Source organism: Muntiacus reevesi, chromosome 18 (genome assembly GCF_963930625.1).
Source record: "Muntiacus reevesi chromosome 18, mMunRee1.1, whole genome shotgun sequence".
NCBI lineage: Eukaryota > Metazoa > Chordata > Mammalia > Artiodactyla > Cervidae > Muntiacus > Muntiacus reevesi.
Genome location: NC_089266.1, coordinates 20,659,733 through 20,672,740, shown reverse-complemented (window position 1 = coordinate 20,672,740; position 13,008 = coordinate 20,659,733). Strand labels below are relative to the sequence as shown.

Sequence of the window (13,008 nt, the reverse complement as noted above, 5' to 3'; positions counted from 1 at the left end):
GGATAGACTACCCACTCCAGTATTCTTGGGCTTCTCTCATGGCTCAGCTGGTAAAAAATCTGCCTGCAATGCAGGAGACCTGGGTTCGATCCCTGGGTTGGGAGTATCCCCTAGAGAAGCGAAAGGCTATCCACACCGGTATTCTGGCCTGGAGAATTCCATGGACTGCTTAGTCCACGGGGTCGCAAACAGTTGGACATGACTGAGCGATTTTCACTTTATTCCACCTCACTTGACATAGAGAACAGGCTGGTGGTAGTTGCAAAGAGGGAGGAGCGGTTGGGGAGGGAAGGATTGGGAGTTTGGGGTCAGCAGATGCTAACTAGTATATATAAGATGGATAAACAATAAAGACCTACTGTATAGCACAAGGAACTATATTCAATGTCCTATGATAAACCATTTTAATGGAAAATAATATAAAAAAATATGTATGTGTGCAAGGAGCAGTCTGTTATTCACTCAGTCATGTCTGACTCTTTACAATGGTGGCCAGCCAGGTTCCTCTGTCCATGGAGTTCTCCAGGCAAGAATATTGGAGTAGGTGGTCATTCCTTCTCCAGGGGATCTTCTCTTCCACAGAGAAGAGGCAGATTCTTTACCTCTGAACCACCATGGAAGCCCCATATATGTGTGTAACTGAGTCACTTTGCTATACAGTAGAAATTATCACATTGTAAATCAACTATACTTCAACAAAATTTTATAAAATTAAAAGTGAAAAAAAAAATTAATTAATTAATTAAAAAGTGCAGTCCAATTTGGGACTTGACTCTTAGCTTGAGAAATCCAGGCATTTCCAGGTGGAAAACTGCTTCCTTTATTGAAGGGGAAATTCACATTTCTGCTTTGATAATATCTTTCTGTAAAAGGGACTCATGATGAATATAACAAAAGAGAAATAGACTCACAGATATATAGTGGTTACGGGCAGGGAAGAGAGGGAAGGGAGAAAGGGCAAGATAGGAGTAGGGGATCAAGAGGTATAAACTAGGACTTCCCTGGGGTGATCCAGTGGTAAAGAATCTGATTACCAATGCAGGGGACACGAGTTCAATCCCTGGTCTGGGGAGATTTCACATGCCTCAGGGCAGTTAAGCCAGTGCCCCACAACTACTGAGCCTGCACCTAGAGCCCACGCTATACAATAAGAGAAGCCACTGCAATGAGAAGAACTGCAACTAGAGAGCAGCCCCCACTCAGTGCAGCTAGAGAAAGCCTGCAGGCAACAGCAAGCTGAAAATAAAAGAAATAAATACATGAAACTTTATTAAAGAGGCACAAACTACTGTGTATAATATAAATAGGCTACAGGGACATATTATACAGCACAGGGAATATAGCCAATATTTGATAACTTTAAATGGGGTGTATCTATAAAAATATTTAATCACCATGTTGTACACCTAATGGAGAAGGAAATGGCAGCCCATTCCAGTATTCTTGCCTGGAGAATCCCATGGACGGAGGAGCCTGGTGGGCTACAGTCCACGGGGTCACAAAGAGTTGGACACGACTGAGCAACTTCACTTTCACTTTCACTTTGTACACCTAAAACTAATATAATGTTGAAAATCCATTATACCTCAATAAAATAAAAATATAAAGTAAAACAGGGGCTCACGTTTTGTTTACACTGGATACAGCAATGAACAGGAGACACATGATTCCTGCTCTTAGGCAGTCTTACTGACTAGCTAGGAGACCCTAAGGAAGTTTTTTTTTTTCTTTTTTCCCCTTGGTTAGTTGACAGCTCAGTTTTCCCATCTGTCAAGTGGAGGACTTTCTCATGGAGCTTCCCGAGGGTCCACAGATGGGTGGTATTCATTCTGAAGACACTGGCACAAACAGCTTTGTTAAAATTGCTCTCCACACCCAGGTGGAGGGGGTCTGCACACTCTGTTCTGACATCTCATTACTGAACAACTTGTGACTATGTGCTCCAGCTCCGTTTTTAACAACCCAGGCCAGAACTATATCTCTGTGTCAGAGTCCTTCCATAACAACAGTTTTAAAAGTGACGGACCCTTAAAATATTCACTACCTTCTCACCTAGTAATTATACTTCTGGGAATCTAACCTAAAGAAACACTGCAAAAAATATATAGGAAAGCAAAGATTTATTCAGAAAGACGTTCACCGCTGCATTATATTAAATGGCAACCAGAAAGAAAAGTGGAAACACAAGCTGCAGCGCAACTAAGCTTGTGTGCCGCAACTACTGAGCCTGAGCTCTAGAACTGGTGAGCCACAATTACTGAAGCCCAGGAACCTAGAGTCTGAGCTCTGCAACAAAAGGAGCCACTGCAGTGAGAAGCCTCCACTCACCACAACTAGAGAAAGCCCATGCACAGCAATGAAGACCCAGCGCAGCCAAAATTAAGATAAATAATTCTAAAAAAAATTTTTGAAGAGTAAACAACTCAAAAAAAAAAGTGGAGACAGCATTAAATTGTATTTGGTATGATTGTAGCTATGTTTGTGTGTATATATACCTCCCAGAGGTATGGGGGTCAGAAAGAGTCAGACACGACTGAGTGACTAACCCTTCCACTTTTTTTCACTTTCATAGTTTTGGGAATGAATTAGTGACAGGTACAAAGAAAACTTAAGCAAACTGAAAAACACATATTTATTCTGAGGAAATTTAATATGGTGTAAAACATGATTTGACTATGAGTAATATTTAAATAGTCACAATAATGTAAGCATTAAACTTTTATCTAGTTACAATTTATTGAGAGGGTAGAACAACGTGGAGAGGAAAAATGCTGTATAGAAAGTTGAATCCCCTTCCTTTATAGCAGCAATTAAAAACTAAGCTTGAGGGACTTCCCTGGCCCAGTGGTTAAGACTCCATACTCCCAGTGGAGGGGGCCTGGGTTTGAGAACTGGTCCCTGGTCAAAGAACTAGATCCTACATGCTGCAAATATGTGTTTGCACGCTGCAACTAAAGATCCTGCTTGCCACAATGACTGAAGATCCTGCACGCTGCAACTAGGACCTGGCACAGCCAAATAAACATTAAAAAATCAAAAACTAAATTTGAGAAACAGTCATACTGCCCAAAACAATCTACAGATTTAATAGGATCCCTATCAAATTACCTGTGACATTTTCCACAGAAGTAGAACAAATGATCCTAAAATTTATATGACAGTAACAAAGACCCAGAAAGAGCCGAACATGACTGAGTGACTGAACAAGAAAGATCCAGAATTTCCAAAGCAATCCTGAGGAAAAAGAACAAAACTGGAGGCATAGCCCTCCCAAACCTCAGACAATGTCACAAAGCTATGGTAATTGCATCGGGACAGCCCTGAGGGATGGGATGGGGAGGGAGGTGGGAGGGGGCTTCAGGACGGGGAACACATGTACACCCATGGCTGACTCATGTCAATGTTTGACAAAAACCACTACAATATTATAAAGTAATTAGCCTCCAAGTAAAATAAATAATTTATTTTAAAAAATAGTGTGGTATTGGCACAAAAACAGACACATGGATCCATGGAACAGAATAGAGAGCCCAGTAAAAAACCCACACACCTACCATCAATTAATCTTCGACAAAAAAGGGAACAATATACAATGAAGAAAAGACAGTCTTCAGCAAGTGGTGTTAGGAAAGCTGGACAGTCATGTGTTAATCAATGAAGTTAGAAAACTCCCTCCTATCACACACAAAAATAAACTCAAGAGGCTTGGAGACTAAAATATAAGACAAAACATTATAAAACCCCTAGAACAGAACATAAACAAAAATGTTCTCTGATATATATCACAGCAATGTTTTCTTAGGCAATAGAAGTAAAAACAAAAATAAACAAATGGGACCTAATCAAACTTGTAAACTTTGCACAGCAAAGGAAATCATAAACAAAATGAAAAAACAACCTATGGAATGGGAGAAAATATATATAAATGATGTGACTAACAGGGTTTAATTTCTAAAATATACAAACAGCTCATACAATTCAACATCAAAAAAAAATAAACAAACCAATCAAAAAATGGGCAGAAGACCTACATACATAATTTTCTAGGGAAGACATACAGATGGCCAACAGACATAGAAGTAAATGCCCAACATTACTAATTCTTAGAGAAATGCAAATCAAAACTACAATGAGGTACCACCTCACACCAGTCAGAATGGCCATCATTAAAAAGTCTACAAATAATAAATGCTGGAGAAAGTGTGAAGAAAGAGAAACCCCCCACAATGCTGGTGGGAGTGCAAATTGGTGCAGCCACTATGGAAAACAGTATGGAGGTTTCTTAAAAAACTAAAAATAGAATTGTCATATGATCCAGCAATCCCATTCCTGGGGGTACATCCAGAGAAAATTATAATTCAAAAAGATACATGCACCTTTATGTTCATAGCAGCACTCTTCACAATAGCCAAGACAGGGAAGCAACCTAAATGCTCATCAGCAGATGAATGGAAGATTTGGTGCATATACATGATGGAATACTACTCAGCCTTAAAAAGAATGAAATAATGCTATTTGCAGCAAGATGATGGACACAGAGATTATCGTACTAAGTGAAGTAAGTCAGATAAATAAAAATAAGTACCATATGATATCACTTATATGTGGACTCTAAAAGATGACACGAATGAACTTATTTACAAAGCAGAAACACACTCACAGACATAGGAAACAAATGTATGGTTACCAAAGGGGAACAGGGTAGAGGAGAATGAAATTAGTAAATACAAACCACTACGTAGAAAATAGATACAGAGCAGGGTCGTTCTTATAGCACAGGGAACTGTATTCAATAGCCTGTACTAAGCCATAATGGAAAAGAGTATGAAAAGAATATATCAATACATATATGGATATATACATATGAATCTCTTTACTGTACACCAGAAACACAACATTGTAAATCAACTGCACTTCAATTTTTAAAAAAGAAATCTAAAACTGAAAAAAATCAAGGAATTGTAGTATAACCTGTTATTTAGAAATAAAGACGTAAATGACAAATGTAAGAGCTAAAACTTGAAAGTGGCAGGTGGGAAAGGAGGTGTGTGACACCTGGGGATGTCAGCCTGGGGGCCACTCTTTTCATAAAAATCTAATCATGATATGCAGACATAACTTTGATTTTTTTGGTTAGTTTTGGGGGTTTGTGGCCACACCTCATGGCTTGTGGGATTTTAGTTCCCCAACCAGGGACTGAAGGCCCAGGCCCAACAGTGAAAGTACTGAGTGCTAACCACTGGACCACCAGGGAATTCCCATGTTTTATTTTTTTAATTAAACTTTTAAAATATGAGAGGCATTCATGGCAAGTGAGAGGATGGTACACCCCAACAGCCACATAGGGTGGATTCATGCGGTAAAGTGTAGGGGGTGAGGGAGACACCTTGGTGGGTTGAGACAGGAAGGCCAAGTGTCCCAGGGGAGAGGGAACATCAAGAATGGTTGAACAGAGTGGTTCTGATCACACCCTCATTTTTTATCTTGCCCACATTCTCATTAGAATGGTCACTGGGGGGACTTCCCTGGTGGTCCAGTGATTGGAAATCTGCCTTACAATTCAGGGTATGTGGCTTTAATCCCTGGTCAGGGAACTCAGATCTCATAAGAAGAGGAGCAAGTGAGTCCATGCACAACTAAGACCCGACGAAGCCAAATAAATAAATGAAAGTGAAAGTGTTAATCGATCAGTCATGCCCCATTCTTTGCGACCCCATGGGCTGTAACCTGACAGACTCCTCCGATCAGTCATGCCCCATTCTTTGCGACCCCATGGGCTGTAACCTGACAGACTCCTCAGTCCATAGAGTTCTCCAGGCAGGAATACTGGAGTGAGTAGCCATTCCCTTCTCCAGGGGATCTTCCCAAATCAGGGATCGAACTCAGGTCCCCTGCACTGCAGGCAGATCTTTACCATCTGAACCACCAGGGAAGCCCAAAAAAGTAAATACTTCAAAAAAAAAAAAAAGAACGTAAGGTCATTAGGTAGAAATGAGAGTGGGAGAGATGAATAGCAAGAGACCTAGTTCCAGGGAGAAAGGAAGGTGGTGGTGGCTGTAGGGATGAAGAGGAGGGCATGGGTGACAGATACGTCTGGGGGACTCACTGGCACTCAATTCACTAGCTGAGGGGAACGAGGAAGAGAAGAGAGTTAATAGTAGTGATGACGAGAAGCAGTTTGAAAGAAGAAAGATTCAGTCCTAACCGTGGACACCACCCCCAAGACAGAAGTCTGACCTTCTACCATCCAACACAAAAATCCTGGTGTGCAAAGGCGAGGAGCCAAGGGGTAGAGTTAGGAGCTCAAACGTGGGAGCCTTTGGGTTAAAATACCTAAAAAGATAGAGCCATATAAAAGAAGAATGAAAAAAAAAAGAAAAATGGTCTTTGCAGCCAAACAGACCGAGCCACAATCATGCCACTCAGTGTCTGTGTGACTTTACTCTCCAAGATGGGCCTGGCTACACCCAGCTCACCAAGCTGCTGGGAGACAGTGGGAGGAAAGAGCTGCTAAAAACCCTCACTCAGCATCCAGCAACATGAGCAAGCAAGCTCCCGAGCCTGCGTCCAAACTCCCACTCCTACCCCACAACAGCCTGGAGGTCGTCTAGAAACGACCTGCGAGCTCTTTCACTTAGCTCTTTGCTTCCTCCCTCAAGCTGTCAGGTCCCAGAAGATTCCTCGGAGGCACCTCCAACCCCCTCTCATCACTTCAAGAATGGAGACCACGCAGAATTGTTGCATCAACCAGAAATTCAGCTTTATTAGCCCACCACCAGCGGAGAGGGAGGGAAGACAGCTGGGAGCCGCATGCGGGGAGCAGGGGCCAGACCCGGGCCTTCGGGTGGTGAGGCTGGCAGGTGGGCAGGCGGGAGGCTCCCGGAGAAGCCGCTCAGGGCTTGGAGCTCTGGCCCGGGCAGAAGCCGGACAAGCCCTCCTCCTTGAGGATGGACCGGGTCAGTCAGCCAGAGGAGGACGGAAAGGAGGAGGTGAAGACTGTGGGAGAGAGGAAAGGAAGTGAGAAGGGCCCTTGGAGGGCCGGGGGCTCAAGGGTGGCTGGGACCCTCAGGAGCTTTACCTTCTCAGGAAGCGTAGTTTTGGCTGGATGGTTTCTGGGAGGACAGACTGTGCGGGAGAAAAAGCAGAGCAGTCAGGTGTGCTGGGAGCAGCAGGGGCGGGGCTGAAGGATCTGGGGGGCAGGACAGGGGGTCCGGGCACTCACTGGGCGTCCTCGCCCTCCAGCAGGTGGCGGTAGGTGGCGATCTCCTGCTCCAGCTGCGTCTTCACATCCAGTAAGATCTTGTACTCCTAGTTCTGCTGCTCCATCTCGCAGCGCAGCTGGGCCAGCTGCTCCTCCAAGCTGCAGATCTGCTCCTGGATCTGGGCCAGCTGCAGGCAGTAGCAGTTTTTGGTCTCCTCCAGGCTTTTCTCCAGGGATGCTTTCTGTGAATGGGAGGGAGAGAGAGAAAAAGTCAACAGAAGTGATCATTGCTGACCCCCTAGGTCTCTGGGCATGTGTCCAGAGAGGCGCGTGGATTTCGACCCCAGCTGGGCTGCTGATGAGCCAGACGACATGGAGAAAAGTTATTCCACTGTTTGAGCCTTAATTTCTCCATCTGTATAATGGGTGCAGTGATCCCTCCAACTCACTCCTGAGAAAAGAGGAGGAACCATGTAGTGGCAGGTTTTCATTACAGGAGGTGGCGCCATTGCTGGCGATTTGGATGCTGGGGCTGTGCCCTCCCGGTCCTTCTCCATGCAGAGCTGGGACTGCAGCTCAACCTCCAGGCCCTGGAGCACCCGCCAGATCTCATTCAGCTCACTGCGGCTCTTCTGCATCAGCTCGCTGTTAAAGGCCGCTTCTTTGTTCAGCTCCTTGGACTGAGACAGGAAAGAACAGAAGGTTTAAAGTGCTCCAGAGGCCCCCTGGCTGGGAAGTCCGGCAGAAGGGCTGAGGACCCATGTTCTACCTTGCTCAGAAACCAGGCCTCGGTGTCCCCACAGTTCCTGTCTGCTATCTGCTCATACTGATCATGCATCTCATTCAGGATGCGGCTCAGGTCCACGCTGGGGGCGGCATCCATCTCCACGCTGACGTCCCCACCAGTCTGATTCCGCAAGGCAAGCATCTCCTAGGAAGGGATGCAAGGATGTGCTCAGTTTACCCCTTCCCTGGCCCCAGTTGCATTTGCAACCCCACTGGACCTGCCTCCCACCACCAGCAGCAACCTTACCTCCTCGTGGTTCTTCTTCAGGTAGGCCAGCTCCTCCTTCAGGCCTTTGATCTGCATCTCCAGGTCAGTCCTGGCCAGAGTCAGCTTGTCCAGCACCCTGTGCAGGCCACTGATGTCGGCCTCCACGCTCTGGCGCAGGGTCAGCTCATGCTCATACCTGGCAAGACAAAGGTCAAGGCCTTAAGGTCCATCATGAGGCTTCTGAGGCTCAAGACCTGCTGATCCTCCTGGGTGGACAACCCCACCGCTCGCCCTCTGCTCACTTGGTCCTGAAGTCATCAACCGCCAGCCTGGCGTTGTCAATCTGCAGAAGGGGCTGTGCATTCTCTATGGTGGCCTTGATAATCTCCAGGGGGGTGAAGGACAGGTCTGGTTAGCCAAGGCCCTGCTGCTCAGAAGTGAATAGCAAAGATGAGAGAAAGAAGCCTCCCCAGTCTTGAGAGTTGTCCAGCTGGTAGGTCAGGCTTTACACCCCCCCAGTCAGCCTCAGGTGCCTTCTCCACTGAGCTTAGTGTGGGGGAGTGATACAATCACATATCCCCCACCACATCCTGGGCCCAAGGCTGAGAGAAGCTGAATCCAAAGAATGCTTGCAGGGAACAAGAGACTCAGGGTACCAGCCCAGCATCACGGTACCCTGATGCTGAAAAAGGACCCTCTGCCACCAATTCTAAGTGGCCTGTGGTCACTCCTCAAAAGCAGGCCTCAGTCTCCCTCTTTGTAAAATGGAGACACTAGCAAGCGTTTTTCTAAGGGCCACCAGAGCTAACCCCCTGGCCAACCCACCTTGTTCCTCAGATCATCAGTGGTCTTGAAATACGGGCTATAGTCGCGGGCAGGCCTGGGCCCCTGACTCTGGTACCAGCCATGGATCTTCATCTTCAGCTCCCTGTTGGCCTCCTCCAGGGCATGCACCTTGTCCAGGTAGGAGGCCAGACGGTCATTCAGGTTCTGCACGGTGATCTTCTCATTGCCAGGGAGGAGGCTACCATCACCACCAGTGTAGCCAACACCAAGGCCACCCCCATATCCTCCAACCAAGCTGCCACACAGAGCGCCCCCAAGGCTGCTGCTGCTGCTGCTGCTGAAGCCACCGCCATAGGTGCCCCCCAGCCCGCAGACACCCCCGGAGGAGTAGCGAGGGGAGCAGGATACAGACAGGCCCCCATAGCCGCTGGAGGCCCGGCAGGAGCTTCCGGACAGGACGGAGGACACGCAGCTGGAAACACTGCTGATGCAGCTGGAGCCCTTCACGGGGCTGGAGGAGGTGAACTGGCGGCTACAGGTGGTCATGGTGAGAAGCAAGAAGGGCAGGGTGCTCAGGGAGGCGAAGAGGATGCTGAGGCGGCCTCGAACAGCAGGAAAGTTTATATGCACGTGAAGAAGGCGGGACTCCCCTCCAGATTTCATCACTCCGGGTCCCATCCAACGCCCCTCTCCGGATTATTCAGTCCAGGGTCGATGCTTTTCACTCTGTTCTGTGCTGAGTTCCCACCCAGCTTTTTTTTTTGGGGGGGGGGGCGGGGTGGATCCAAGAGAAAACACCCCAACTCGAGTCGGTGGTGACTCAGGCTAGGCAACGAGAATCTGGCTCCCGTTCCTAGAGCCTGAGGGGCCAGCAGTGCCCTGGCACAGGCCACTCTGTGGTGACTGCATCCCCAGGCAGTGAGTCAGGACATGCAAGGACTCCCTGCCCCATGGTGACAGCCTTGGATGAACGGCCTCAGTGATGCTGTCCAGGGGTTGTCTCGGGAGACAGCTGTGGGATCCTGGCTGTGGACAGGAGAGCTGGGTTCATGGCCCTGCTCTGCTATGCGCACTGTGTGACCATCTTCCTTCTATGAGCTGTTGTTCGCCCTCAGCTAAGTGACAAGGCAGGACTGGGCAATCTCAGAGTTCTTTCTAGTTCTAAAAATTCTATGACTCTTTCCCTTACTGGATTCAATTTCAGTTTCCGGGGTTGCTTTTGAGCACCCAGGACCTCCTGGAAGTGGTGTGTACCATGAAACCAGTACATGGCAGCTTGAATCCCTGCCCTGACAAGCTATATGGCATAGGCAGTCCTTTGGTCTGCGAGCCTCTGGGCCTCAGTTTTCTCATCTGTGAAAGGGGAGGACATATCACTAGCCACAAAGAAACATGCATGAAGGACCTCCCCAGTGTACACCCCTGGCCCCCACAAGTCTCCCCTTCCTTCCTTTCCAGCCAGCTACCGCTCACCTGCACCTTCTCACCCACCTCCATCCTCTGGTGCCTCCCTCCCTCCCCCTGGCCCTCCCCATGCCCCCTCGCACTTCCACCCTTTGAGCAGCACCCCTCCACCATTGCCTTGCTTCACCTAATCATGGGTACCCACCAAAAACTGCAGTGGGAAGGAGTCCCCACTTTGCTGCTGGTACCCCTGTGACCCCGACCCCCACCACAGGCTTCCAAGCCCCGACATTGTATTGAGGCTCAGATCCCAAGTTTTCTCTGGCGCACCCACAGATTCTAGGTTTATCTTGACAACTCCATGCGTTCAGTCAAGGAGACAGGAAGGTGGGTCTCTGGTCACCTGCCGCACTGACCAGGGCTTGGGTATCATATGGAGTGCCCTACACATGCCACGCAGTTCTGTGAGGAGCCCTGTTCCTGCCACCAGTTCACAGATGATGCACCTGGAAGGGGAAGCGGACTACTCAAGACCCCAGTCAGCGGGGAGCTAAGGCTTGAAACCCTGTCTGTCTGCTCGCCCATCCCAAACCCTTTCCACCATCCTGAACCACTTTCTCTTATGCCCCTCCAATAAACACCGTTGTCTTGAGTCAACTCTGTGAAGTGAGGAGAAGAGAGGGAGACTCAGAGAGAGCCAGAGAAATGGCGATTTACCCAAAGTCAGTGAGCTGCAGAGCCAGGATGAGACCCTGGAGCTTGGAATGTCTCCACATTCCCACACTTGCCCTGCGGGTGGGGACCAGGTGTGTCCATTACCATCTGCCTCCCCAAGGTGCCTGGAATGAGCTCTGCCCGGAGGGCATGACCTTGGCCTGGGGGCTGAAGACAAGATGGGGGAGGTCTGGACTCCAACACAGAGGCCTCCCGGGGGTGCCCTGGGGGGTGGCCACTGTCCTTGCTCTGAAGTGGCTCTGTGGAAGTGAGAAGAGGCAGAGAGGGCTTGTCTCAGCCTGAGCCTTGCTGGGTGATACCACCTTGAATCTTGGGGCAGGAAAGTCTGTCTCAGCGTAACCAGGGCTTTGCTTCTGCCACATCACACTCCGTACCTGTAGGCACAGGGCCCAGAGAGATGAGCAGAGCTGGTATCCAGCACACGCCTTCAGGGCCAGGCCTGGGAGAGGGAACTTACTGCTCCTTTCCCCCAACCCCCAAAATGGGCAAAAGGGACTCTGGAATCTTGGACAGACATCCCACCATCACAGGCATCAGCATGGGCCTGGAGTTCAGGTCCAATTACAGACTCATCACCTTCAGAACTGGAAACAGTATTCAAGGTCACCAAAGACCACCAAGCCCCAACCAGAAAGAGCAGAGAAGCAGAGACCAGACCCAGGTTCGGCATCCTGACCCAGGTCCACACTGACTCTCCCCGTGGTCTCTTCTTCTCTGCATCGCCCCCCACCTGCCCTGCATGCCCCCCACCTCCCTTGTCACCAGATCACTGCCCCTCCCCTCTACCCCCTCGCCCCTACCTTTCACCCCCGTCCTGGATGAGTCGGGGGTGGGATTACACAGCAGGTCCTGCCCTGGAGATCGGGGACCTGCGTGGGCTGAGAAGCTTCAGGAAGCTGCCAACCAACCCATCAGACCACTTCAGTCAACACCTCAGACGGAGCACCCACCACGCATCTGGGGTGCAGAGGGGAGGAGAGCGACATCATCATGGTCTCTGAACTGGGAACTTATCGTTTGACCCTGGAGAGAAAAATTAAGGTTGGGAATACAGCCCAGTACAGCAGGAAACATGGGACGCTTGGCCTGCGGGATGCAGCTGGCATTTCCTCCGTGCCAGTGAGACATACCTGCACCAAGGTTGGCAAGAGCCAGAATTGCCAGGCTTGGTCGGCACAGAGCACAGACTCCCATCCCTTCCTCCATCCCGGCCTCTTTCCTCTCTCCTTGGTCCAGCCCCGTCCCAGGTAGCAACACATACCTGAACTGGCCAGGGAATATCACTGGCCAATGCCACACTTCCCAGGTGGTGTTAGTGGTAAAGAACCCGCCTGCCGATGCAGGAGATGTAAGAGACACAGGTTCAATCGCTGGGTCAGGAAGAATCCCCAGGAGGAGGGCATGACAACCCACTCCAATATCCATGCCTGGAGAATCCCATGGACAGAAGAACCAGGTGGGCTATAGTCCAATGGGTCGCAAAGGGTCAGAAATGGACTGAAGCAACTTAGTACTCCACTTGCAGTGATTCCCAAACCGGACTGGTCATGAGAGTCCCCATACAGATTCCCGGGCCCTGCTCTGACCCACTTCATCAGCATTGGGCTGGATAAACCTGATGGTGAGGACATTTTTACAAGATCCCAGGGGATTCCAGTGACCAGCCAGGCTGGGGAGCAAGAGACGGCTTGGGGAGGCGGGGGAGGATGAGATTCCGGAGAGGCAGAGGGAAAGAGAGCTCCCAGCCCCCGCTGGTAGCCAGAGCCACAGGCTTCAGGTCAGGATGAAGAAAGAGAGGAGCCCAAACAAGCCAGGACAGAGCAGGCTGGAGCTGGGCAAGCAGGGGCCAGATACTGGGCAAGTCACTCCTCCCCTCTGAGCCTCAGTT

The 13,008-nt window shown here is 49.2% G+C and overlaps 1 protein-coding gene across 1 annotated transcript; it reads right to left on the bottom strand.

Annotated features, from left to right (window-relative positions):
• Nucleotides 1–7,218: 7,218 nt before the first annotated feature.
• Nucleotides 7,219–9,527, bottom strand: LOC136149194 (keratin, type I cytoskeletal 16-like). Its single transcript, XM_065909262.1, is given in 6 exon segments — nt 7,219–7,450; nt 7,763–7,881; nt 7,971–8,132; nt 8,235–8,391; nt 8,498–8,580; nt 9,021–9,527. Coding segments are annotated over 6 exon segments (1,260 nt in total).
• Nucleotides 9,528–13,008: the final 3,481 nt, after the last annotated feature.